The sequence below is a fragment of the Castor canadensis genome, chromosome 4 (assembly GCF_047511655.1).
Source record: "Castor canadensis chromosome 4, mCasCan1.hap1v2, whole genome shotgun sequence".
Taxonomy (NCBI): Eukaryota; Metazoa; Chordata; class Mammalia; order Rodentia; family Castoridae; genus Castor; species Castor canadensis.
In genome coordinates this window covers 112,329,389-112,353,094 of record NC_133389.1, presented here as the reverse complement: position 1 = coordinate 112,353,094, position 23,706 = coordinate 112,329,389, and the positions used below count along the sequence as shown (strand labels likewise).

The window sequence follows — 23,706 nt, the reverse complement described above, 5'->3', positions numbered from 1 at the left end:
TATTATAAAAATTTCAAACATACAAAAGGGTTGAAAGAATATTTTTAATGACCATTTTAAATCTTTAACCCTAGATTCAAAAATTGCTGAAGATTTGCCAATTTGCTTTATATTTTTGCTAATGTATTTGGAGTTATGCTGTGTAAATATTAGAACAATTTACTCTTAAATACTTCAAAATGCATCCCCTAAAAATACCCAAAAATCTCTCTCTTATATACTTACAGTTTACTGCCTAACAATTCTTGATAATTCTTTAATATAATTTAATACCCATTTTCAAAATTTTTCAGGATTTTTTTTTGCTGGGTTCTCACTGTGTTAACCCAGGCTGACCTGGAATTTATTATGTATCTCAAGCTGGTTTTGAAGTCATAATTCTCTAACCTCAGCCTCCCAAGTGCTGGGATTATAGGCATGCCCTAGCATATCCATCAATTTATTTTCAGAATTTTCATAGAATTCAGTCTAGGTTCACACATTATAGTTTTGTCTTCTGACTGTAAAACTTATTAATTCTTTGCAAAACCTAGCGGCTTAAAATAACTCAAATTTCTTATCTCGCATGTTCTCTTGAGGGCTAGGAATCTTGGAAGAGCTTAGCAGTATGGTTCTACTGCAAGGTCTCATGGAGGTTGCAGCCAACCTGTTGATCAAGGCTTCAGTCATCTGAAGGCTTGACTGGGTCTGGGGACTCAGTTCTAAGATGGTGCATCTCCATGGCTCTTGGCAGCAAGCCTCAGCTCCTTGCCATGTGTGCCTCTCCACAGAGCTGATTCGTGTCTTAATATGATGAATAAGCCAAGGAAACAAACAGGGCCCACTTATAGTTGTATAATGCCTTTTTTGTCCTAACTTTAAAGATAGACACGGTCACTTTTGCCCTATTCTATTCATTAATCCAGTCAAAACTCAAAGAATGGTGAATTAAATGTCACTTCTTGAAAGGAGAAGGTTCAAAGAACTTGTCAGCATATTTTAAAAACAAAAGTTAGTATTTACATGTTCCGTTTAAACTGTACCTTTTTAACATTTGGATATTTTGATGCTGGTTCTAGAACTGGTAGGGGGGCATATATGATTCAGGAAATATTCCTGGTGGCTAGTTGATTATAAAAATAGGGGAACGATGAATCAGTCCGCTTCAGTTAAAGGCAGCTGCCAATATTTTGCTAATTTTTAAGGGTGAGATAGTGTTTGATGGAGTCATCATTATCCCACAGATCCAAAGCTGTAGATTGGGAGAAGCAGCTTTCTCTACAGATAGTTTGAGGGATTTCCGAGAGATCTTTGGATTACAAAGGTTTATAGTGGAAGCATGCTCCAATTTGGCACTTTTCATTGCATTGAGTGTTATAAGGAATCACTTTTATTTGGTCTGTATATGTGTCAACAATAATCTCATTCTCAAATAAAGTATGAATGAGTCTGCCTATCCCCACTGGCTAGTGAGGACTGCCAGGTCTCATTGACTAGGGAATTCTGAAATGAGCCATGGTTTAAGTGTTTCAGAGCCATTATCATGAGAGCTGTGCTTTGAATCAAGGACCAATTTAATGCTGTCTATCCCCATGATTCTGGAGAAAGGCCTATGGGTTTGGTCAGCCTGATTGCTCAGATGGCCAGCTCTTTAGGGATGCAGCAGTGGCTGTCACAGTCTACCCTTTATTGAGTGATAAATTACCTGAAATCCACTGTCTCACACTGTTTGAAATTTGTGTTTGGATGGGGGTACAATGTGATATTTATAAATTGCTTATATCTTAATTAGATTCACCCCCTCCATCACTCTCCCTCATTCCCTCTCCCCCCTTCTTAGAACTATTTCAACAGGTTTCATTATTCTATTTTCATACATAGGTACAAAATACATCTATCATATTCACCCTCATTTACCCTTTCTTTAGCCCTTCTTCCTGGTACCTACTCCCAGAAAGGACCTGTTTTATCCTTATGTATACTGATTGTCCAAGGCAGTTTCACCTTGGCATTTTAGACATGTCTATCAGATAACTCCCCATTACTTACTTTTTGTATATTGCCCTGCTTCTCTATTATTCCACAGTTTGCAGTGCATTATGTTATACTATCTTCATAAATAATGGAATGTTTCAATACATAGAGAGAGAGAACAAGATTGTATTAGTGGATCATGTCCTGTTTCCCTGCTCTCTGAGTCATGAGTAATCCAGGGATTATTCTTGGTATAACATAGCAGTGACCACACGTGCCACCAGAGGGCACTTTTGATTGGGGTTGGTAAAATCTTCAGTAGCCCTCTGTGAGAAAGGAAGTGAGTTAATTACACTGTTGCCTTCTTCCTTTTAGGCCTGGCAGTCATGCATTCCCAGAGTACTAATCAGCTTGATGTGGGGAACAACCCCCGTGTGGGCACCAAGCGCTACATGGCGCCCGAAGTTCTAGATGAAACCATCCAGGTGGATTGTTTTGATTCTTACAAGAGGGTCGATATTTGGGCCTTTGGACTTGTTTTGTGGGAAGTGGCCAGGCGGATGGTGAGCAATGGTAAGTAATGTAATCTTGTCCTTGTCCATGCTGTCTTGATACTGCTACCATTAAAAGGGCAAAGGGGAATGTAGAAGCCCACATTGTCCTTAAAATCACTCTTCTCTAGCTATAGGCATTTATATTTTACTAACGGCTCGTGGATATATTGTAATGGCATTATGTTTGAAGTTCAAGAGAGGAAATAATAACTCTAAAGAACAATATTTTGTTTCTGTTTGGATTGGTCCATATTTCTTCTGTTTTTTTTTTTTTTTCTTTTTTTCTGAGATATCAGAGTTTGAATTCAGGACTTCATGCTTGTAGGTGCTCTACACTTGAGCCATTCCTCAAGCCCCCTTTTTGCTCTGACTGTTTTGGAGATGGGGTCATGCTTTTTGCTCAGGCTGGCCTGGACCACGATCCTGCAGTTCTATACAATCTGGGATGACAGGCCACCACACCACACCCAGCTTATTTTCTGCTGAGATGGAGACTTGTGATTTAGCGGGGCTAGTCTGGAACCATGATCCTCCCAATCTCAGCATCCCATATAGCTTTGGGATAATAGGTGTACACCACCACTCCCAGCTAGTGGTTGAGAAAGGGTTTCACTTTCCCAGGCTGGACTTGAATCCCAATCCTCTCAATCTCAACTTCCCAAGTAGCTAGGATTACAGGTGTGAGCCACCAGCTCCTGGCTCCCTCTATTTGGCGCCCTCTCCCTTTCTTCCCTCTTTTAGTGTTTTCACAAGGTAGAAGAATGCTCAAGTAAATGTAAGGATGAATTCTGCAGTTGTAGATATTCTCATTTCTTATGATTGCATTATTGGGGAAAGGCTCACTTTTCACATTTGGAAATCACTGCAAAAAGCAGGCTGTCTTTTCTGGATGAGTCAAATTTAAATTCTGGGACCATGGATAGGTGATTGATGTTGATTAGTGTATTTTAACAGAGTAATTTGGTGAAATGGTGGTGCCTTAGGAATTAAGGAAGCATTTGTCACTCATTCTAACCCATATCCTCTACACCCTTGTCTTCTATGTACCTAAACTAGCCTCAAACAGATAGTGGAACTCTGAATTCAGAAAGCACTAAGTAGTATTCTTTCAAATTTGGCATACCCCAGCATTCTACCAAGTAGTTCTTATAGCAGAATCCTTTGAATCAACTTGAACATCTTCCTGTCTTCACAACTGGAAATCTTATTTTGCACAGCATGTGTATAAATGTCCCAAGAAAACAGAAGAAAATTCTATATATTTAAATTTATATTCATTTCCAAAAGATAACATTACATCTTATCCTTCTATGACCCACTGGCATCCCTGACTTGAAGAATTGGAGAAACAACGCATGAGCCTTTAACGTCTGTGCTCCATCCCACCATCCACTGGTACTTCTTCCAAGGATTAACGTGTGGGCTAATCACAATTTTCATGAATGACACAGCCAGAGATTAGCAGGTTCTGTGAGGGATATGGAATTCAGTAATTTAATATAATTTTAATGTGCAGTAATTAAAATTGATGTGCCTTCATGGCAGCTTTTTTTTTTTTTTGGTGATAGCCGATTGTATCTGCTTTGACACACCCTATGAGGATATTAAACCAGTGGTTCAGATTAAACATATGTGGATTGTAATTTGACAATTCCCTTAAAGTACTTTTTTTATGGAATTGTGAACATTTTCTTGGTAATTGTTTCTCAATCATTGGGAGCCACTGTCTTGACGTTTGTGCCATTGAAGCGCCTTGAGAATTGTTTGCAACAGAGAATGTTTTGCTGATTTATAAAGTTCTGAACTTTGCCTGAAATTTCACATTGACTTCATTGCATCAACCCTCCCCTATCATTTTTGAGCACCTTGGAATTGGAAAAAAAAATACCTAATTCTGATTAGTTTATCTGAACAGAATTTAGAAGATTGGTGCCAGAAAACTTTGCTATGGGGAACTTCCCCAAATGAAGACGAAGCTGGCATCCCTCAGCCAGCATGGTAGCATTTCCAGCTGCTGATGGCTGATGGAGGGCCAAGCAGGCCTGATGGCACAAACTTGGGATTCAGGCTTTGTAAGAACTCATGTGGCAAACTTGCTCCCTATGTCACAGGTATAACCCAAATGGTTTTTAAAGATCAGCTGTGATTAATAGTAGTTTGAAGTTAGAATTATCTTTTTAAAATTTAGCTCAACAAATGTTAACCGGCTTGCTAGATCCTGTGATTAACGTTGTTTTGGTTGGGGGGTGGGTTGGAATTTCTGGATGGTAGAGGCAAGAGGAATGTTTTGGCTGGGTTTTTAAAAAAATTTTTTTATTTTTTATTGCTCTCCTCTTTGCGTCATCATTTAGACTGCTAGCTATTTCCTAAAATTTTGTGGGTAGAGCTTCTTTTCTGTGGTTGTGATTTGATTCTTAGGGGGACATATGTCTCATTTGAAGTCTGCTATTATCCTTTGGCAATGACTAATTGGATATCTATGCCTTCTCTTTCGCTAGTCTCTTTCCCCCATGAACATTCATGTGCACATATACTACACACGCAGAGCCACAAATTAGTTTATCTACACTCAAGCCTGAAAGTGTTCAATGGTTCTTGAAAACTCATTATACTAATATTATTTTAATTATTACTCCCCAACAGAAAAAGTGAACAGAAAGAAAAATAAGAAAATTTTTTCTCAAGTTCTAGCATTCATCTTTCGTATCATTTCTCTGAGCACCCATTTTAGAAACTTAGTTGTCATAAAGATAAATTCTGTATCATCTTTTTCATTTGTGTGTGTCTTTTACTCTCTGTTCTTATTTTAAATGGTCACATGGTATTTTATTAACTTAACTACTCCCATATTGTTAGACATCCTCTCTTCCCCATTTGAGGTCTGTAGTAGACATTTCTGTGCATATAATTTTTTCATTTGGGGACTTAATTCCTAATCTGAAAAGAAATAGACTTAAGAGGTCAGCACATGATGTTTTTATAGCTTGATACAATTGCCAAATTGCTTTCCATAAGAGTTGTCCTAATTTACAGTGTCTTCCTCACCCCAGGGTGTGATGTACCTATTTCTTTAAAGAATATGTATTTTTGAAATTATTGTATCTGAAATATACCTCATATCTTATATTAAGAAGGTTATTATAATTATGTATCCTTTGAGTTTTTGAATACATTATAGAAATTGATGACCAGATACTTCTCTTGGAACAATATGATCCTCAAGTGAACCATGAGCATAAAAATATATAGTATTTTGTACTTTTATTGGAATTTTACATTTATTTTTTCCAATAATAAAACTCAGCTTGCTCTGCACAGGAAATGAGAGTTAAGTCCATTCTCACATTTGAAAATATCTCAATAGTGTCTTTGGGAATTTACATGTGGTATTAGTCTGATGTTGAACTTGTTTTTGGTAGGGAGAAAATGATTTTCTCACCTTCCCTGTGGGAATACCTATATGAATGAAAGGTAGGGGTCTGCTTGAATCAATAGCTCTTAAGCTGGTACATTCATAGTCACCTGGGATACTTGGGGAGGCACACAGTGCTGGGCTCCAGCCCCAGGATTTCTGATCAAGTAGTTCTATGGTTGGAAAGTGTGATATCAAATAGGGTTCCCCTCTGAAAATTCACACTTCTGAAGGCAGTGAGCCCAGACTGTACAGAGGGACCCCTGTTGAAGCTAGGACAAACCTGTGTCTCTGTGGTGTTTGGGAGCAACACAGCTCAAAAGCGATGTGCTTTTGTCATCTGTTGCTGTGATCTCCTAGGGCTTGTGAGTGCAGAAGCCCATGTTGATGGTTCCTGTCAGAGCTTCATAGTGCTTTTCCTGGGCCTGCTGAGGACGGGAGAATCAGTAACACTCAGGCTCTGAGATTATGCTCTCTGACTCCATCACTGAAATTAGTTTTCTCATTGAAAAAAATACTGATAGTATCCACTGGAAAAGGTCATGATGATTACATTAGATCATGTCAGTAAAGCACCTAGTGTGTATCTGATAGATAGTGAGTACACTAGTACTTACTTTTTTTGGCTTCTTTCCATTGGAAATGGAAAGATTTAAGGAGGTTACAGATCTCATTACTTTTTATCACCTCTCACAATATCACTTTGCCCCAGTACTACATTTGTTTCCTTTTACCTGCCCATAGGAAGGGTCTGTGGAAGCACTTTTTCCCTGGCTTTGATTATTTTGTGATGAAATCCAGTGTTCAAATGTGTCAAAAACTATTTATATCTAATAGAGAAATCCTTGCTGGCCAACTTGCACCTCTTCTGGTGTAGGGACTAGGAAATACTCGTAGAGTAAGCGTATGTTTGGCACACACGTCTTGGAAAAACCTCTTCTAATGAGTCCTTGAGCTTGCCAGGGAGCCGCATGTGCTTCTGTTCCTAAGCACAATGGGCTTGTGTACAGAAACCATGACAACTCTCATTTCTTCAGCAACTTTACAGCCAACATATTTCATGATTCTCATTGACTACTTTAGAGTATATTAAGATTTGAACAAATGGATGAATCAAACTAGGGAATTTTTTCCATAATTTCAAGTATTTTGTTCATTTGTTTTAAGTTTTAGGTAAGCAACTGGGGGCAGGAATATGGGAGGGAAGCAGGAGGACTTTTCCCCACTGTGATCTAGAATTTCACATCTCTGATTTAGAGATCCAAAACAGAGGAAAAGCAGTCAGCCGACCTCATGCCAAAATAACCCAAAACCAGTAGAATTTTGTTGGATACTGATTGTTGTCAAGTAGTCCTGTTCCCCTGACTCATCGCTAAGAGTGCACACCAAGATGGATATTGGTGTCTTAAACCTTGCAACAACCTCATCATTTAATGCTTGGCACCTTCTTCCCAAGAAGCTGTCATAGCTACTAAATGCTTGGAATCCTTGCAGAATTTCTGTCTCTCTAGGTTTTGGGAGTAGGCATGATATAATTTGGTAAATAGCTATGCAGCTCTCATAGGCTTTTTGCTATCACCTCTGACAACTTAGGTAATATTGGTAAATATTTTTAGTAGGCCCTAACTATATAGTAGGTCCTTTTGCTTTGTTACCTCTATGAGAATCTCAATAAAAATTAATTTTGTAATGCTACCATGGGTTCCTGAGAAGACAGTTGATTTTGTCTTTGGGCAATGCATGTGGTTCCATATGCCCATGAATTTCAGTGAGGTGGAAGGGGGAGGACACAGCTGTCATAGCTTGCCTTTACCTAGCAGGGAGCAGAGATGCCCTAGGCATGCTATACATGCTTTCAGAAAGGATAACTGCCATAGGATAACAGGACGCCAGGGGTATTGATTCTCTGACACCAGTGCTCAGGGGTCCATGGCAACTGAGAAGTCCCCAGAGCTTTGAAACCTAAAAGCTTTTCCTAACTTATTTGGCAGTGAGGAAGGGCCAAGAGGGCCAGAACTCTATCTGTCATTCCCTCTGCCCTGACCAGCCTTATCCATTTATCCATCAGCCATTTTTTAAGTGTTAATCATTTTTCATGGCATGAAAAATATTCAACATTCCATGAGGTATGATAGATGAAATAACACAAATATTGGATGTACCTCCACCACGATGAATTCCTTCCTATAAACAAGTGTTTCCAGGATTCATCCACACAAATACTACCTATATGACAGAATTTCATATCCAAGTGCCACTTGTGCCAGTATCTCATAATCTTGTCCTTCAAATTGCCTGTTCTCAAAATTTTGTATTGAAAGGAAACAAATATCACTCCTGGAATTAGAACACCAGTATCATATGGCATAATATGCAAGGTAGTGATATAAATAAATACACAATTAATAAGATGGAAACTTAGCCTTGGAACCACATCAAATTATCTCACATGCCATCCCTAAAGGAAGCACTGTATTAACTTACATTCTCAGAAGACAAATGTAACTATTCTTTTTTTTTTCTTTCTATAGTGGCTTTAGTTCTAATATTCTAATCTCTGAAGCATTTCAATATTTCTGTAGGAATTAACTGTTGACAGTAGCTATCTCTGTGGGTATAGATGCAGAACTCTCTTCTCCTCACCTGACATAGATATTGGATATGACTACCCAAGTGGGAGGATGGTGAAGAGAGAGAGTGTACTGTGAACTGAGCACTCTGTGGCATAATATCCATGTGGAGAGAAGTACATTTCATTATCCTGTTGTTGGCTTATTGGGAAGAATTCTAGGAGTGAACAAAAAACTGGGTTCTAGTTTAGCTATGAACTTGGACAAGTGCTTATTCCTGTGTGTTCCCCAGCCTTTTCTTTCGGAGGAAAGGAAAGATGTGATCTACATGAGTCTAACTTTCCATTGATGTCTCTTTTTCTTGCCTTTGGTTTATTCCAAGTATTTCCAGGTCTACAGGTCTTTAACTGAACTGAGAAGTCCCCAAAGCCTTTCTATTTTACTTGGCAGAACACCCAACCTGAACTCATTTAATCACTACCTCTGACCTGAATGTACCTGAATCTGTATATACCTTTGTTCCTGCCATTTTGTATGACTATTCATATATTTTGTGGCAGAAATGTATTTGGTTGTGGGGTACTCCTCAGACTCTGGTAGAGTGTCACCAGAAAATATAGTACATGTCTTTTGTTAGCTTTATAGTACATGCCTTTGTTAGCTTTATAAAATGTAAAAAGCTCTGAATTCTGCAAATAAATCTAACATCAAAGGTTTTGGGAAAAGGAGTATGGATGCAATCAGTGTTCACTTGTATTAGTGTCTTTAATATACTGTGTATTGTGTTAGGCTCTAGGAAGCTGTTGAGCAAACAGAACAAGGCAAAGATCCAATTTAAAGGAATATTTGTTGACAAGAAAAACTGTTACATAAATCATGGTTTAAGCCACTGTAGTTGAGCTACAAAGGGAGGCAACTAAGTATAGCAGAGCACTGAACTTTGGGGCCGTGGAGTTGTAGAAACGGTGTTGGGGGGGTTCAGAAAGAAAGTAGAATGTATGAACTGAGTCAAAACTGGGGTAAATCGGCAAGCTTGGGAGGCCGTGAATGAGACATACACCCAGACAGTAATGACAATCGGTATGCCACGCAAGAGGAAGAACTGAGGGAAGTCCTAAAAATACCCTATTGATGGAAGTGCAAGTCATTCCAGTATGGCTGATGCCCAGGTTTGTGAAGGACAGTGGTGGGGCAAGGAATGAATACCATTCCATGGGCAATACTGGTGGAATAAACTTAGAGGAGGGATGTACTGAGATTCCCCTTAGTTTTCTAAAGATCCCACTAGAAGCAGTGGGATATGGTGGAGAACAACAGGGAAGGACATGAAACAGACCTGTAACCTGTACCTGTCAAGGGGCAGGGAGATGAGTGTATGGTTCATGGCCGCACTGAGGAGGGTCTCCAGGGAGGTCTTGTTTCTGGACACAATGGCATTTCATACTTACCAGCACACATGTCAAAGGTGTTGTTGGTTTGCACATGAACTTTGTGATGGGTACTTTAAAGGTATTGAAAAGCTACAGTATGACTGCTAAATGGTTTAGTTAGAGCAATGCAGTATATTAGTGGTAGGAATGTTAGTTGGTAAAGCTAGATTTGTGCCAAAGAGAACACTTTCAATTAGACATATGCCCAGGGGAAAAACAATTGTATAAATCTGTTACATGTGCCAAAAGTTGTGGGGGAATAGGTTGTGAATAACTTCTGATTTCTTTCCCATGGCTTTCTTGAGTCAGGAGCTGCCTGAATGGGAAGGCAAGGCTGGCTCTTTGTTCCTACCTTGACCCCTATGTAAGAGCTCCTTTTGTCCTGCATTCCTGTATCATTTGCTGTTTGTCCCACTCATTTGGCACTTGAAGTGCTTTGCATTTTTAGTTGCTTTCCTGAATTCATGCTGTCCTCTTTGCTGGCTCATGATCTTGTGGTTGCTCATTGGGTGCTGCCTTTATGGGACTTAAGAGTTTGTTTTTTTGCCTGGTTACTCAGATTGCTTATCACCTTTGGACAAAAATGAGGAACAGTTGTAAATCAATCATATCTTACCTTGACAATATCAGTTACCGCATCACCTGGCCTCACTGCCCAGCCTTTCCTCCCACTCTCCCTACCACCACGTGCACCAATTTCACCTACAGGAAGTTTCCTCCATCTCTCCAACATAGGTGGCTCATTTTAATCCTTCTCTTTGTTCCGTACCTTCCTGCTGCCTGAAATGGGGCACCCTCTCCTTGATGTTCTTTTTGCCCTTAACCTCTGTTCTGCCCCACAAGTTGTTGCTTTGGGTCCACTCAAGCAAGCCCTGGGTTTTGGAAAGCTTTGTATGATTCCATGGTACCCAGTTTATAAATGGTATTAGGAAATCACAAAGGTCATTCTTTTTTTGAACCCTGCTAAATACCACTCTCTCCACTCCCATCTCATTGCTCTATCTGTAATGCTAGTTTATAATTTTGTTTTTATCTGCTCCTTGTCACCAATACCACATCTTTTTGTTCATTTCTCTATCCCTACTTCTAAATACAACTTCTGACACACACAGTTTAAGGGATCAAATGGCTATTGAGTCAATTTAGGAGCTTTCAAGTAAACATATAGTGAGAATTGCTACTTTTGCCTTTTAAGATATAAATAGTGGAGTGAAAAAGTTTAGAGGATTTCTTTGACAAAATTTCCATTATCTGAGGAAAACAGAGAGGGATTTATGTTGATCTTTCACCAGGTATTCACTTCCTTAAAAAATAAGAGTACATTTTTGACTTTTATCACCCTCAACATTTAGCATGGCATTTCATATGTAATGGATACAGTATACTTTCAGCTGATGGAAATGATTGCTTTCCTTGAACAGTGAGTTCCTTCCAACTGATTGTTGCAGTTTAATCCAGGCTTATTTTATGTCAGAGAAGCACAGCCAGAATCGGACGGAAATAATCAACCATTGGCCAATGCTCGAAGAAAGAGAGGCATGGCTAAGTTCCAGGCATAATTAATTAATTAAATGCTCTTTCTTTTAAAGCTTGGCTCCTTTTGTTAAAATATGACAACATTTAATAAGATGAAATATGGGGGAAAAAAATCACAAGGGAAAACTTCAGTATGGTGAAGTTCATTGTTGGGAAGTTTTAAACATCCAACCATACTTTATTTTCTTTTGCATTTATAGAAAAATATAACCTTGTGTTGCTGTTCACATAATCCTTACTGCACTCAGAGGCAGATTACCCCAGAGAACTGACTATTATGCTAGATTTTTAAAGAATTAAGCCTGGCTATTAAATGTATTCCCCACAGAAAAATTGAGATAGTGAATTTGCTATAAATTCTTGTAGCCCTGAAAAAGATATAAACTATCTTCCAGGTCCATGTCCAATTGTATTTTAGATTGTGTCTCCTAGTTCTAAAAACAATGGAAATATTTTTGTTTAAATGCTTCCAGGAATCCTTATAAGATTAGTAGGTAGGACCTCCAAGTCTTTATGTAACTATAAAGTGGTCTATGCTCAATATAAACTGTTTATGATTTGCCAGGAAAGTTTTTAATCCATTGACTGATGCACATTACAAGTGCAGTTATGTGATGTGGATAAGTTATTTAGAATTTAAAAAAAAACAGTATCAAGTAAAAGTTTTAAAAATACATTTAGACTACTTTCCATTTTTAAAATAAACTGTAGTTGAATTTGTGAAGTTTAAAAAAATCTGTAGTATTTTTCGAACAGATGCTCCTTATCATGTCTAATCTTTTGCATAAGTGGTTTGTATTTATATGAGATTTGTGAGAATGGATTCTCACTGTTAAGTATTTTCTCTTATAAATGAAAGGGGATGCTTTTTAGGTAGCTTATAGGAATGAGAAAAACTTAATTATAACTTTTCTTTAGAGCCTCCTTCTGTCTTCCAAGTTGTATTTAGGAACAGAAGTAAGTTACATGAAGAAGGACAGGGCTGTAAGTTAAGTTATCCAAAGAATGCTTTGTTAAAGCCATTGATAAGTGGAAGGAGTGATTTTCTTGGCTACATCACTAAGTGGAAGAATCAGTTTTCTAATTCCAAAAAATGATCAAGTTTTAAAGTTCTCTTTTTTGTAAAATTACTCTTCTTTGTAAAAAGTGAGGAAGTTATATAATTTTGCTGGTAAAAGGTTTCTAAACCATTGAATGGCACAGCGGTACATATTTACTTTGGGATAAAGAATGAGTTTATCTATCTTTTCTATTCTGCTTTCCCACTGACTGTCCTCTTTACATTTTATTTTGTGTCTTCAATCTGAAAGTAATGAATTGATCCATCAAACAGTTGTATCTAGTAGTTTGAGGGTACTCCTGTATGTAGAACGAGTGAATGTGAAAATCATTATTTTACTTTACATTATTTGCATCTACCCTAATGGGAGAGGTTATTTTATAACAATTTTTTGACAAAATAATTTTATAACAAAAAGGGATATTTGGATGATGGACTTGATTTTTCTCTACCTATAGTTTGTGGACCTTTTTCCGTTTCTCTTTATGGTTTGAAATGACTAGAGTCAAGTACTTCCTTTAGATGTCTTGTCTCTTTCTGATTACCAAGGGAAATTTTGTTCCTGTGCTTTATTGAGTATTACAGAGCTGTTTGTATGCACTTTTGGAGCATTTTGTTAATAATTGTGATTGCATGAGAAGTTTTCACATATTTTCTTCTAACAATTATTCTTCCTACAATTCCTTACAAAGTATATGTTTATTGCCTTGTTCTCCACTTACTTGAGGAACTATCTGTAGCTTCCAGAACTATCTTGAGGGAGGAGGAAGGTAAATGGTACTTCATCCTGCCACATTATGACACATGACACCCATCAATAAAATCCTAGGGGAATGTTACTCTCTTGATAACCCAGCACAATTCTTGCCCTGTGTGCAGGTATAGTGGAGGATTATAAGCCACCATTCTATGATGTGGTTCCCAATGACCCAAGTTTTGAAGATATGAGGAAAGTAGTTTGTGTGGATCAACAGAGGCCAAACATACCCAACAGATGGTTTTCAGACCCGGTAAGAGTGCCAGATTCTTACTTTCAGAGTTACCTTAGCTGTTTGCTATTTGCTTACTCTCTGAGTTTCGTTTGGCATTTAGTATCTGAATAATCTGCACTGTGTACCTGCTGTTCTGCTTCCCAGTTTTGTTTAGAAAGGTCTTAGAACCTAACTGAGCAGGTATGGAAAATGGTCTCATTCTTGAAGAAGCCCTACCTGGTAGATCTTGCTAACGAATGACAATATTCATAGAATTTCTATGATTGACTAACCCTTGTTACTACTGCTGTTAGCCCTGGGAGTGCAGTTTCATATGTAAACCAAGAGGCTCAGGATACCTGAAATTCCAAATACAATCTGCTCAAGGCCAATTAAAGTAGTAGCAGATCTAAGACTTTGGGAAATGATGACCCAATTTGCAAACTTCATTATCTCTGGATTAGCACTCATAAAACCAGTTAGGGGTCTAACCTGGCCTAAGGAACTTTCCTTATAAAGTAAGTTAATTGTATTAAGAGTCCAAAGAGCAGAGTTCATGGAATTCGAAGAGTGACTTCTGTGTTACTTGTTTAAAGAAGATGGCAATACCATTTTCAACTTGACAGATCTGCAAAGTTCTTCAAAATTGTCGATATGACATCTGATCCAGCTTCCAGAGCCACTAAAAAGCTAATCTGTCATTGTGGTGTTTGTTCTTTGTCTCCTCAGACATTAACCTCTCTGGCCAAGCTGATGAAAGAATGCTGGTATCAGAATCCATCTGCAAGACTCACAGCTCTGCGTATCAAAAAGACTTTGACCAAAATCGATAATTCCCTAGACAAATTAAAAACTGACTGTTGACATTTTCATTGTGTCAAGAAGGAAGATTTGATGTTGTTGTCCAGCTGGGACCTAATGCTGGCCTGACTGGTTGTCAGAACAGAATCTATCTGTCTCCCTCCCTAAATGGCTGCTTTGACAAGGCAGACATCTTACCCAGCTGTATGCTGGGGAGACACCAAAACCACCCTAACCTCGCTCAATGACTGTGAACTGGACATTTTGTGAACTGTTCACACTGCAGAGACTAATGGTGGACAGATACTGTTGCAAAGGTAGGGAACTGGAGGAACACAGAGAAATCCTAAAAGAGATCTGGGCATTAAGAGAGTGGCTTTGCATATCTTTCACAGGTCTCCTAGACACTCCCCACAGGAAACCCAAGGAGGTGGTGAATTTTTAATCAGCAATATTGCCTGTGCTTCTCTTCTTTATTGCACTAGGAATTCTTTGCATTCCTTACTTGCACTGTTACTCTTAATTTTAAAGACCCAACTTGCCAAACCGTTGGCTGCGTACTCCACTGGTCTGTCTTTGGATAATAGGAATTCAATTTGGCAAAACAAAATGTAATGTCAGACTTTGCTGCATTTACACATGTGCTGATGTTTACAATGACGCCGAACATTAGGAATTGTTTATACACAACTTTGCAAATTATTTATTACTTGTGCACTTAGCAGTTTTTAGAAAACTGCTTTGTGCATATGTTAAAGCTTATTTTTATGTGATCTTATGATTTTATTACTGAAATGTTTTTAACACTATACTCTGAAATGGACATTTTCTTTTATTATCAGTTAAATTCACATTTTAAGTGCTTCACATTTGTATGTGTGTAGACTGTAACTTTTTTTTCAGTTCATAAGCAGAACGTATTTAGTCATTACCCATGTGACACCACCGAATATAATACTGATTTAGAAGCAAAGATTTCAGTAGAATTTTAGTCCCGAACGCTGTGGGGAAAATGCATTTTCTTCAGAATTATCCATTATGTGCATTTAAACTCTGCCAGAAAAAAAATAACTATTTTGTTTTAATCTACTTTTTGTATTTAGTAGTTATTTGTATAAATTAAATAAACTGTTTTCAAGTCAAATGGTGAAATTATTTTCAATGTAGAAAAAAGGAGTATATAATATAAGGTATTTTCTTACACAAATGGTAGAAGCAGAAGACTAATTTGAAAACTGAAGTTGCTTTTCAAGATGAGTATGAACTGAGGGTACTGTGAAGATACCTCACAGCTTGAATTTGGTATCAGAAAATTTTTGAGTTTTTTTTTTTTTCTTCTTTTGGCTGTGATTTTTTTTTTTCCCTTCAGTTTTCCCAACTTTAAGGTGAGGGTACTGACCTTCTCTGATTTGCCGCTTTCACAAGGAGGTTGTGAATATAAACAGGATGAAGGATGTCAAAGCTTTTTATTTAGTATAAAGCCCAAATGAGTACAAAGCAGTCTTAAGTACTTTACCCTGGTACTTGGGAGTCTATCCTTTGCTTTTTCACTTTTTGTGCACAGCAGGATTAAAAAGGCAGGGTTTAGAACAGGCCAAACAAAAGAGGTAAGGTAAAAAAAATTCTAGAGGGTTCTCTAGAGGTAGGTTAATAAACTTCATTAACATGTATTTACTTGGCATAGAGCAGAGTCACATTTAGCTGTTTTAAATTAAAATTTTAATTTGTGTGACATATAACAGAATTTACTGTCTTAATAACTTTTAAGTATATAGTTCAGTGGTATTCTGTGATTCACATTGTTGTACAACCATCTCCATCTTCCAGCCACAGACTCTTTTCATCTTGTAAAACTTAAACTCTGTATCTATTAAACTCCCCATTCTCCCTCTCCATAGTGTGGCAACCATCATTCTGCTTTTTATCTTTATGAATTTGATCATTCTTTAAATTCCTCATGTAAGTGGTTCATTTGCCCTTTCATAGGACTGGCTATTTCACTCACTTAGCATAATGACTACAAGTTTCATCCATATTGCAGCATGTGTCTGAATTTACTTCCCTTTTTTTTTCAGACTGAATCATATTCCTTGAATGTGTATACAACATTTTATTTAATCATTCATCCACTGATGGACACTTTAGTGTGTTCGCTATTGTGACTGATGCTGCCATGAATATGTGTGTGCAACCTTTTCGAGTTCTTGCTTTCAATTCTTTTGAGTAAATACTTAGAGTGACATTTAACATTTATTGAAGATTTATTGAAGTTTTTTATCCTTATATAAAAGTACAGATATATAAACATGTACATCTTGATAATTTGTTATAAATTTTTATAAATGCTTGCTCCCATGAAAGCAGCACCCAGGTCAAGAAACAGAACATTATCTGCACCCAGAAGTTTCCTTCCTGCTCCCATCTCACTCTCCAAGACAACTGATCCTCACAGCATATGTGATATTTACTTATTACTGAACAATTTATAAATGGAACCATATAGGATGTGTGTATGCAGGAGCAAGATCACTGGGTGATAGCGTAAGGTGTGTGTTCCGCTTTCGTAGACATTACCAATCCATTTTTAAACTGGGTTGTTCAGTGTGTGTTTCCATCCGCTAAGTATGAGTATTCTGGTTCTACATCTTCAACAGTCTTAGCATTTTCTTCTTTTCCACTTTAGTCATTTTGGTGGGTGTTGTACACATATTTCAACAAAACAAAGGGAGAGAATGAATAAATGACAGTTTAAATAGCTCTTGCCATTCCACTCAGTGACTACAAAGCCCAAGCAAGAAGTTCCATGATTCAAATAAATAGGACTCTGATCCCATGTGCTGCCTCTGGGCAGGCCTAGGATTTAGTGACATGCATCATTTTTATGCAGCCTAACTCTTGAAAGATCAATGAGCATGGTTGCTCCAACTCTGGAGGATAAGCTGATTCTAGAGACCAATAGGTTATATATGGGTCTCCAATTACTCTTATTTTTATGCAATTTTGGCCCGATCTGATTTCTCCCTTCCTTATTTTGAAACCTAACCTCACTTGAGATTTCTATATTTGCGGAGGCTAGGGAGATAGATAAGGTGGGAAGCCTCTCTAGGAGAGCAGGTTTACCATGACTCATGCCATTTTAGCATCCAGTGAAGAGATTTAGGTCCTCAGGAATTTGTTGGCATATCAGGACTAGACTGATTCCAAGACCACAGTCATCTCTAGCCATGTGACAGTCTTCAAAGGTGACCTCTTCTACCTTCATTTACATAGGGCCCACAAATGGGCCCTATTCTCTGAACTACAGAGCTGCCATTGAGAACTCTAGGGCAAGGACACATTTGATTTGCTCAATTCTTCAAAGCAGGCCTCTGTTGTTTTTTGGGGTTTTTTTTCCTAATATAATGGAGATGTCCTATTTCACAACATCTATAAGAAAACACAGGTGGGCTGTCTTCATGGGCATTATACCCGTGAAGCTGTTGTTGCTTAGCTTAAAACCCACCCTTTCATATGCACTTTGTGAGGCTCAGGCTCCAAGTCCACCATCTTGACTCTGTCATGGGGGCAACAGAGGGATCCTGCAAGGCAGAAGGAGAAAGAAGAGATTTGCTCCAATCAGCCTATTTCCTACTCTGTCAGCATCAGCCAGCCTCCCTTCTTGACTTTGGCAGTGGCAGTTCTTTTCAGAAGCAACAGATTCTGTTTAGTTTGCAGTTATTCTAATACTTGCAGAAGCAGCTTTATTGTGTCCTCACTTTATAGATACAGTACCAACTGACCAGGGTCTGCTCCAACCAGGGCCCTGCCTCTAAACTTGAAAGACACCAACCCCAACCCAGCACCACAGCTCTGATCCTCCCTTTTAAACCACTGCATTTTAGTACTTCTAGCCTCCTCCCTTTGTTCCTCTCAGGGGCACAGCTTCTGTCTCTAGTTGTTTTCTGTATGCTAAGTTTAATGTTGTCTTTTTGGTCTTTACCAATGACTAGTTGTTAAGCCCGCCATTCTCTGCACTAAAAATATAAGGAGTTACTGGTGTGGTCTCTGCCTCCAGCCTAGACTCCTACTGATAAAAGCATTATCCTGTGACTTCTTTCCTAACACTTTCTGAGGTAGGTAGCACAGATGTTACATCCCCTATTTACAGACTAGAAAACTGAGGAAGTAATGAAGTCTTACTATTCAACCAATGAGTAGCAGAACTAAAATTTCAGTCACAGCTTTCTCAGTTCTGTGATTCCTTTATCTCTATTTCCCCCCTCTTCTCCAAATTCATATCCAGCCCTCCCTAGGGGAAGGACTGAAAAAAAAGGAAGGCATTTTAGCTTGGCATTTGTGGTTTTATTTCTTAATGTGCTTGTATTACACAGGAAGATCGAGTGGTACATGTCCTGGACTAGTCTGTTTTTCTAAAATGTTAGCACCTCCACCAAGGAGGATCTTCCTTTTTCCTCTCATCCCTGTCTCTAAATTGATAATTTTTCCACTTAAATTGAAAAGTCTTAAGGACTCTCTCAGTCACTAGAGGACTGTATCATGCTTGAACCATTCTTTGGCTCCCAGACTTTCAAAGCTTTGTGCCTCATATTCTTCTGTTGGGGACCTGAGCCACAGTACTTGAAAACTAATTAATTCTCAAATTTCTCAAGGTGACCTGTTGTGCAAGATGTGTTCCTGCTACACATCCACCTTGACTGTTTCCAAAGCTGATTTCCCTAGATAGCTGTTACCTTCCACTTACACTCCTTTCTTAACTGTAAGTCTGATAATGTCACTAGTTATTCCAGAACTCCAATAACTTGGAAGTTCAAGTACTTCCATGATTCACTTCTTTACTAAGTGCTAAGTACCACAGAGTTGAGGCTTCCTCCCTTCCTCTCACACCAATGACCTTTGTGTTTACCTTTGTTACAGCCCTTTCTTTGTCCTGCTTGGTACAGGCTATTTTTATGGTGTAAGCATCATTTACTAGGTGGTTATTAATCATAATAACTACAAATAGTTAATGTCTACTCTGCATGCACTACATCCTTAGGTCCTTTGCTCGCCATCCAACAGTTGCTCCTCATAGAAACACTAACAGGTAACTACTATAATTATTTTTATTTAATATTTAGAGAAACTAAGACTCAAAGAGGTTGCAATGGTGTCACTGCACAACGAGAAAGCCACAGAGCTGGGACTTGAAGCCAGGCAGACTGATTTTAACACCTGGGCTCTTAATTAATATGCTACATGCCCATGCTTGTTTAAAACAGAAGATACACATTTTTTCTGCTTTTTTTACATGAAAATTATGTAATTGACTTCCTTTTTAGTAAGGTATGCTATTTGAATTGCTGTGCTATGAGTGTGAGAGGTTAGCATTTTCTTTTTTCCAGAAAGTGATCTTTTCTTCTTGTTTGGTTTCAACATTTTTAGAAATGAATTCAAGATCCAAATTTACCTACCAGATAAGAACTTAGTTGTTTGAACTTACCTACAAAATATGAACTGGAAAAAATCTTTATCCAGTTATACTAAAATATTTAACTTGGTTATATTTGAATAATGTTTTCCTGGGTTGTATCTTCATATTTTCTCTATTTTTTCATCTTTCTGTCATGAGAGTCTATTTTGAAATGTTAAAGGAAAGGCAGTTTTGTGCTGGTTTGGGAAGCCAGGTCAGTCTGCTAATTACCAAGTGACTTGGTGGGCTGCTAATAATTACTTCCATGAATTTATAATTTTAATTTTTCCTATGTTATTCATGTCATTGTTTAAAAAATAGTTCTACAATATTTATAAAATGTTATAATCAGCAATCTTCTATTTTCCATTCCATTTACCCCCTCCCAAGTGGCAATTTACTTTTTAAATTTCTTTGTTTTTAAAAGAGCCTCACCTCCCTTATATTTCTTGTTTTTGCTTTTATTCCTCAACATTATTATTGACTTCTAGAAAAGAAGATGTAGCTCTCTTCTCAGCTTCTTTTTCCCTGGACACCACACACTTTGATAACATCTTCCCTTGTTCTGCCCTGCAAGTATTTATTGAGTTCCTCATATGTGCCAGGCACAGCTGAATGCCAAGACACGAAAAAGGCAATGAACAAAACAGACAAGAAGTTCTTTCTTCATAGAGCTTGTAGAGTTCAATTTTGGATTAAGTCACTGCCCACCGTTTAATTTTGTCACGAATGATTGTGTTTCTTTTCCTGCATAGCCTTTTGTTTTCCCTGAAGTCAATTGTTTTCTTCCCATTGCATTTGCTAAGTTTTCACTGTATTATCATTAATTCTTCATCTAACACTCTGCCGAATGGTTAATCTCCTCTCAGTCCATCCATACCAGGTAATCTACCAATGTTTCTGGTGAATGTATTCCTGAGCTCTTTGTCCTGCTCCAGTCTAGACTGGTTGCTATCTAGATCTGTTACTGCAGTCCTCCTGGGATCTCCCTTCATAATTACATTATGAATTCCCCTGGTTCCTTCCAGGGTAAGAACCCTACCCTATTCCCAGTGTTTCTTATCATTTACTTCTTTGTTTTGCTAAAGTGCATCTTCCAGTGATTTCCTGAGAAAGAATGCGTGGGAAGCAAACTTAGTTGAGGCCTTTTGGATCTGAAAATACCTACATTCACACCTAATTAAGAGTTTAAAGAATATAGAGTTCTAGGGCTGACAGAGTGCCTCAGGTAGTAGAGTCTAGTACTCAGCTGAATACTATTCATATAAATATGGGTTTTTGCCTGAAGATCTCATTTGAAATCATTATGCTAATTACATGGCATGTAGTTTTTCCTTTACTGCTAAAGTGATTAATTTTTCAGATCTTGAGTTGGTTCTCAACTCATGGTCCCTAAATCAATTGATAATTGGTATCACTCATTACAAATGCAATTTATGAAGTCATTCCTCAGACCTATAAAATTAGAAACTCTCAGGAGGGAGATAGTATTTAGAGCCAGAAATCTGTATTTTAACAAGCCCTCTAGGTAAATCTGATAGATGCTAAAGATTGAGAATCATTGTCTAGAACCTACAGATTGAGTACTTGGGAGGAGGAGTCTTTGGAGACATTTCAAGTGCTCTTGAACCCTCATAATGCCAACCTCACCAGCATGTAGGGTGACCTAATCAGACAGAGAATTGAAGATGGGTTGCTCAAGAAAAAGGAAATACAGGAAGTAGAAAACATTGTTTTTCTTCTTAGAAAGTTTCTTGGTCAGAAACATTCTTTCCAAATCCCTTCTTCCCTTAGCAGAGGTAGCTTGAGAGTTAAGAGCAAGTGGGGCACTGGCAATAACTAGTTTTGTCATGCTTGCAAGGTTTTCAAGGCAAAAAAAGCTAAGGGACTGTGCTTAGGGACCATGCCTCCAGCTTTTGGGATTTCTTGGTCTCTGATGCCATGTCTGGTAAACAGACTATTGGCTCCAAAGGGGGAAGTTGGCAATATCAAAAAAGGGGAAAGGAGTTCATGCCATAGGGCAGAATGCATTGGACAAGAGTTGCAATAATGTTGGGCAAAAACATTTATCTTGAGAAAATGGCCTTTCAACAGCATTGGGCCAGGCTTCAAAACAGTAAATTTGTCTAAAAGGAACCACGCTGGCCTTTTGCTTCACCTCCCTTGACAACATGGTGGGCCCACCTCTCCTTCCTGCCATTCAAGGATAGGACGAGAAGGACAGCAAAAAGAAGGGGAAAAAAAGTTGCTGCTCTCTGTTTCTGTAAGTGGTTTCTTTTTTGTCACAGGATAAAAGTATTTATATTTTAAATAATCAAGCTCTTTCTGAACAGACCCCAAATTGAGAAGGAAAGATTGGTAGCCCAAAGAACACCTTAGGTAGTGCAAAAAAGTAATCTGATAGATGTGTATGTGTATGAAAATATGTATGTGTGTATATGTATTTTAAAGGTTTTTTTTAATGATTTTATAAATGGCTAGACAATAGACACAGTTGATACAGTTGCCTCAAAGTTGTGTGTCCTTAGGAATTGTTTAAAGAGGTACCATACATTCTTTGGCCATAGAGCTATTCAGTCCCCTAGCTGGACTTTTCCTCATTCTTTCATATATCTTTTTATTCAATAACATTTATTGATGATCTATTAAGAGTCAAGCTTGTAGCAGATGCTAAAAACATCAAACCAGATGTGACTTAAATAGCCATACAGAAATATAAAGAACATTCTCAGCATTTAGGAGTCCTGGACCAAGAGCTGGGTTTTTTTCCTCCGGGGAACATACAGTCTCTTCTGAGTATAGTCACTAAGCCCTGTGCATGTTCCCCATAACAAAGTCTGCTTTGATCTTCTGTCCCCATATTCCCTCACTTTACCACTACCATAATCAAGTTCCTACTTTAGAGCCCCATCTAAGAAGTTATTCTAATAGTTAATCATGATAATAAACTGACATTTTAAAGCTATTTTGTATGTGTCAATGCTCTCTAAGTGCTTAACATTAACTCATCTAACACACCAACATATTAATTCTCACAGCAGCCTAATGAGAGGCTTTTACTCATTTCCATTTGCAGATAATAAAGACAGGCAGTCTTTGCTCCTTCCTTGCAGTGACATACTCCATTAGGGTTTGGCGTTTGACCTAGAGGTATATTCTCATGACTGAGTTTATATTTCTTACTGCTGGAAGCACTCAGTTTTGTGTAGAAGAATGCTGGTTGTAAAGAAAAGCTGTTTCTCACCTGGTGTGTACTTTATTGTATTGGGCTGTTTGTTTCCTTGGCTGTCTTCTATAATGTGAACTTCTTGATAGTGGGCATTATTTGACACATACTTGACACCGAATAAATATTTTTTTCTTTCCCTTCCTAGTAGATGCTGAGTGGTGATATCATAAATGCTGCTGGACCTTTCTGTGGTGTTTGTCGTCCTTGGTATTTTTGACCCGGAACTTACATTTATTATTATTGTTATTATTTTGCAGTGCTGAGGATTGAACCTAGGGCTTTGCACACGCTAGGCAAGTTTCTACCACTGAGGTACATTCCTAGCTCACAGAGGCTCTGACACTTAAATGAATCAGATAGGATGAGGGTAATCTGGGAGCATGTGATAGGGACTAGGACACACTGGACAATACATGCGCAATTAATTTCCAGTGGATTGCTGCCATACAAGAATGATGACCCTACATTGCCAAATTTCCAGTTTTTTAAGCTAAGTCAAGAATCTGGGTTGTGAAAAATTGGCTATTTTTTTTTCAAACACTGTGCTGACCTCAGAAAAATCTGAGGTCCAGATTTTCTCCATGTTTTACGTTAGTAAAAATGCTAAATGATTGCTTTGTTTTTTAGATGGTTTAGCATGCTAAGACATGACACACATTGAGCACTTAAAAAGCAATAGTTTATGATGATGCCCCAAAATTGACCTGATCAGATGAAGCAGTTGTGAAGCTGGTAAATGAG

At 38.1% G+C, this 23,706-nt stretch overlaps 1 protein-coding gene across 9 annotated transcripts in view; it reads left to right on the top strand.

Moving 5' to 3' along the window:
• Window positions 1–23,112, top strand: part of Acvr1 (activin A receptor type 1) — a 127,425-nt gene extending 104,313 nt beyond the window's left edge. For all 9 annotated transcript variants that reach the window (XM_074070835.1, XM_074070829.1, XM_074070832.1 and 6 more), the window contains 3 exons: window positions 2,329–2,526; window positions 13,395–13,525; window positions 14,216–23,112. In XM_074070835.1, coding sequence (XP_073926936.1) covers window positions 2,329–2,526; window positions 13,395–13,525; window positions 14,216–14,350 — 464 coding nt within the window. In that variant the 3' untranslated portion in view covers window positions 14,351–23,112. The remainder of the gene's footprint in view (window positions 1–2,328; window positions 2,527–13,394; window positions 13,526–14,215) is intronic.
• The last annotated feature ends 594 nt before the right edge of the window (window positions 23,113–23,706 follow it).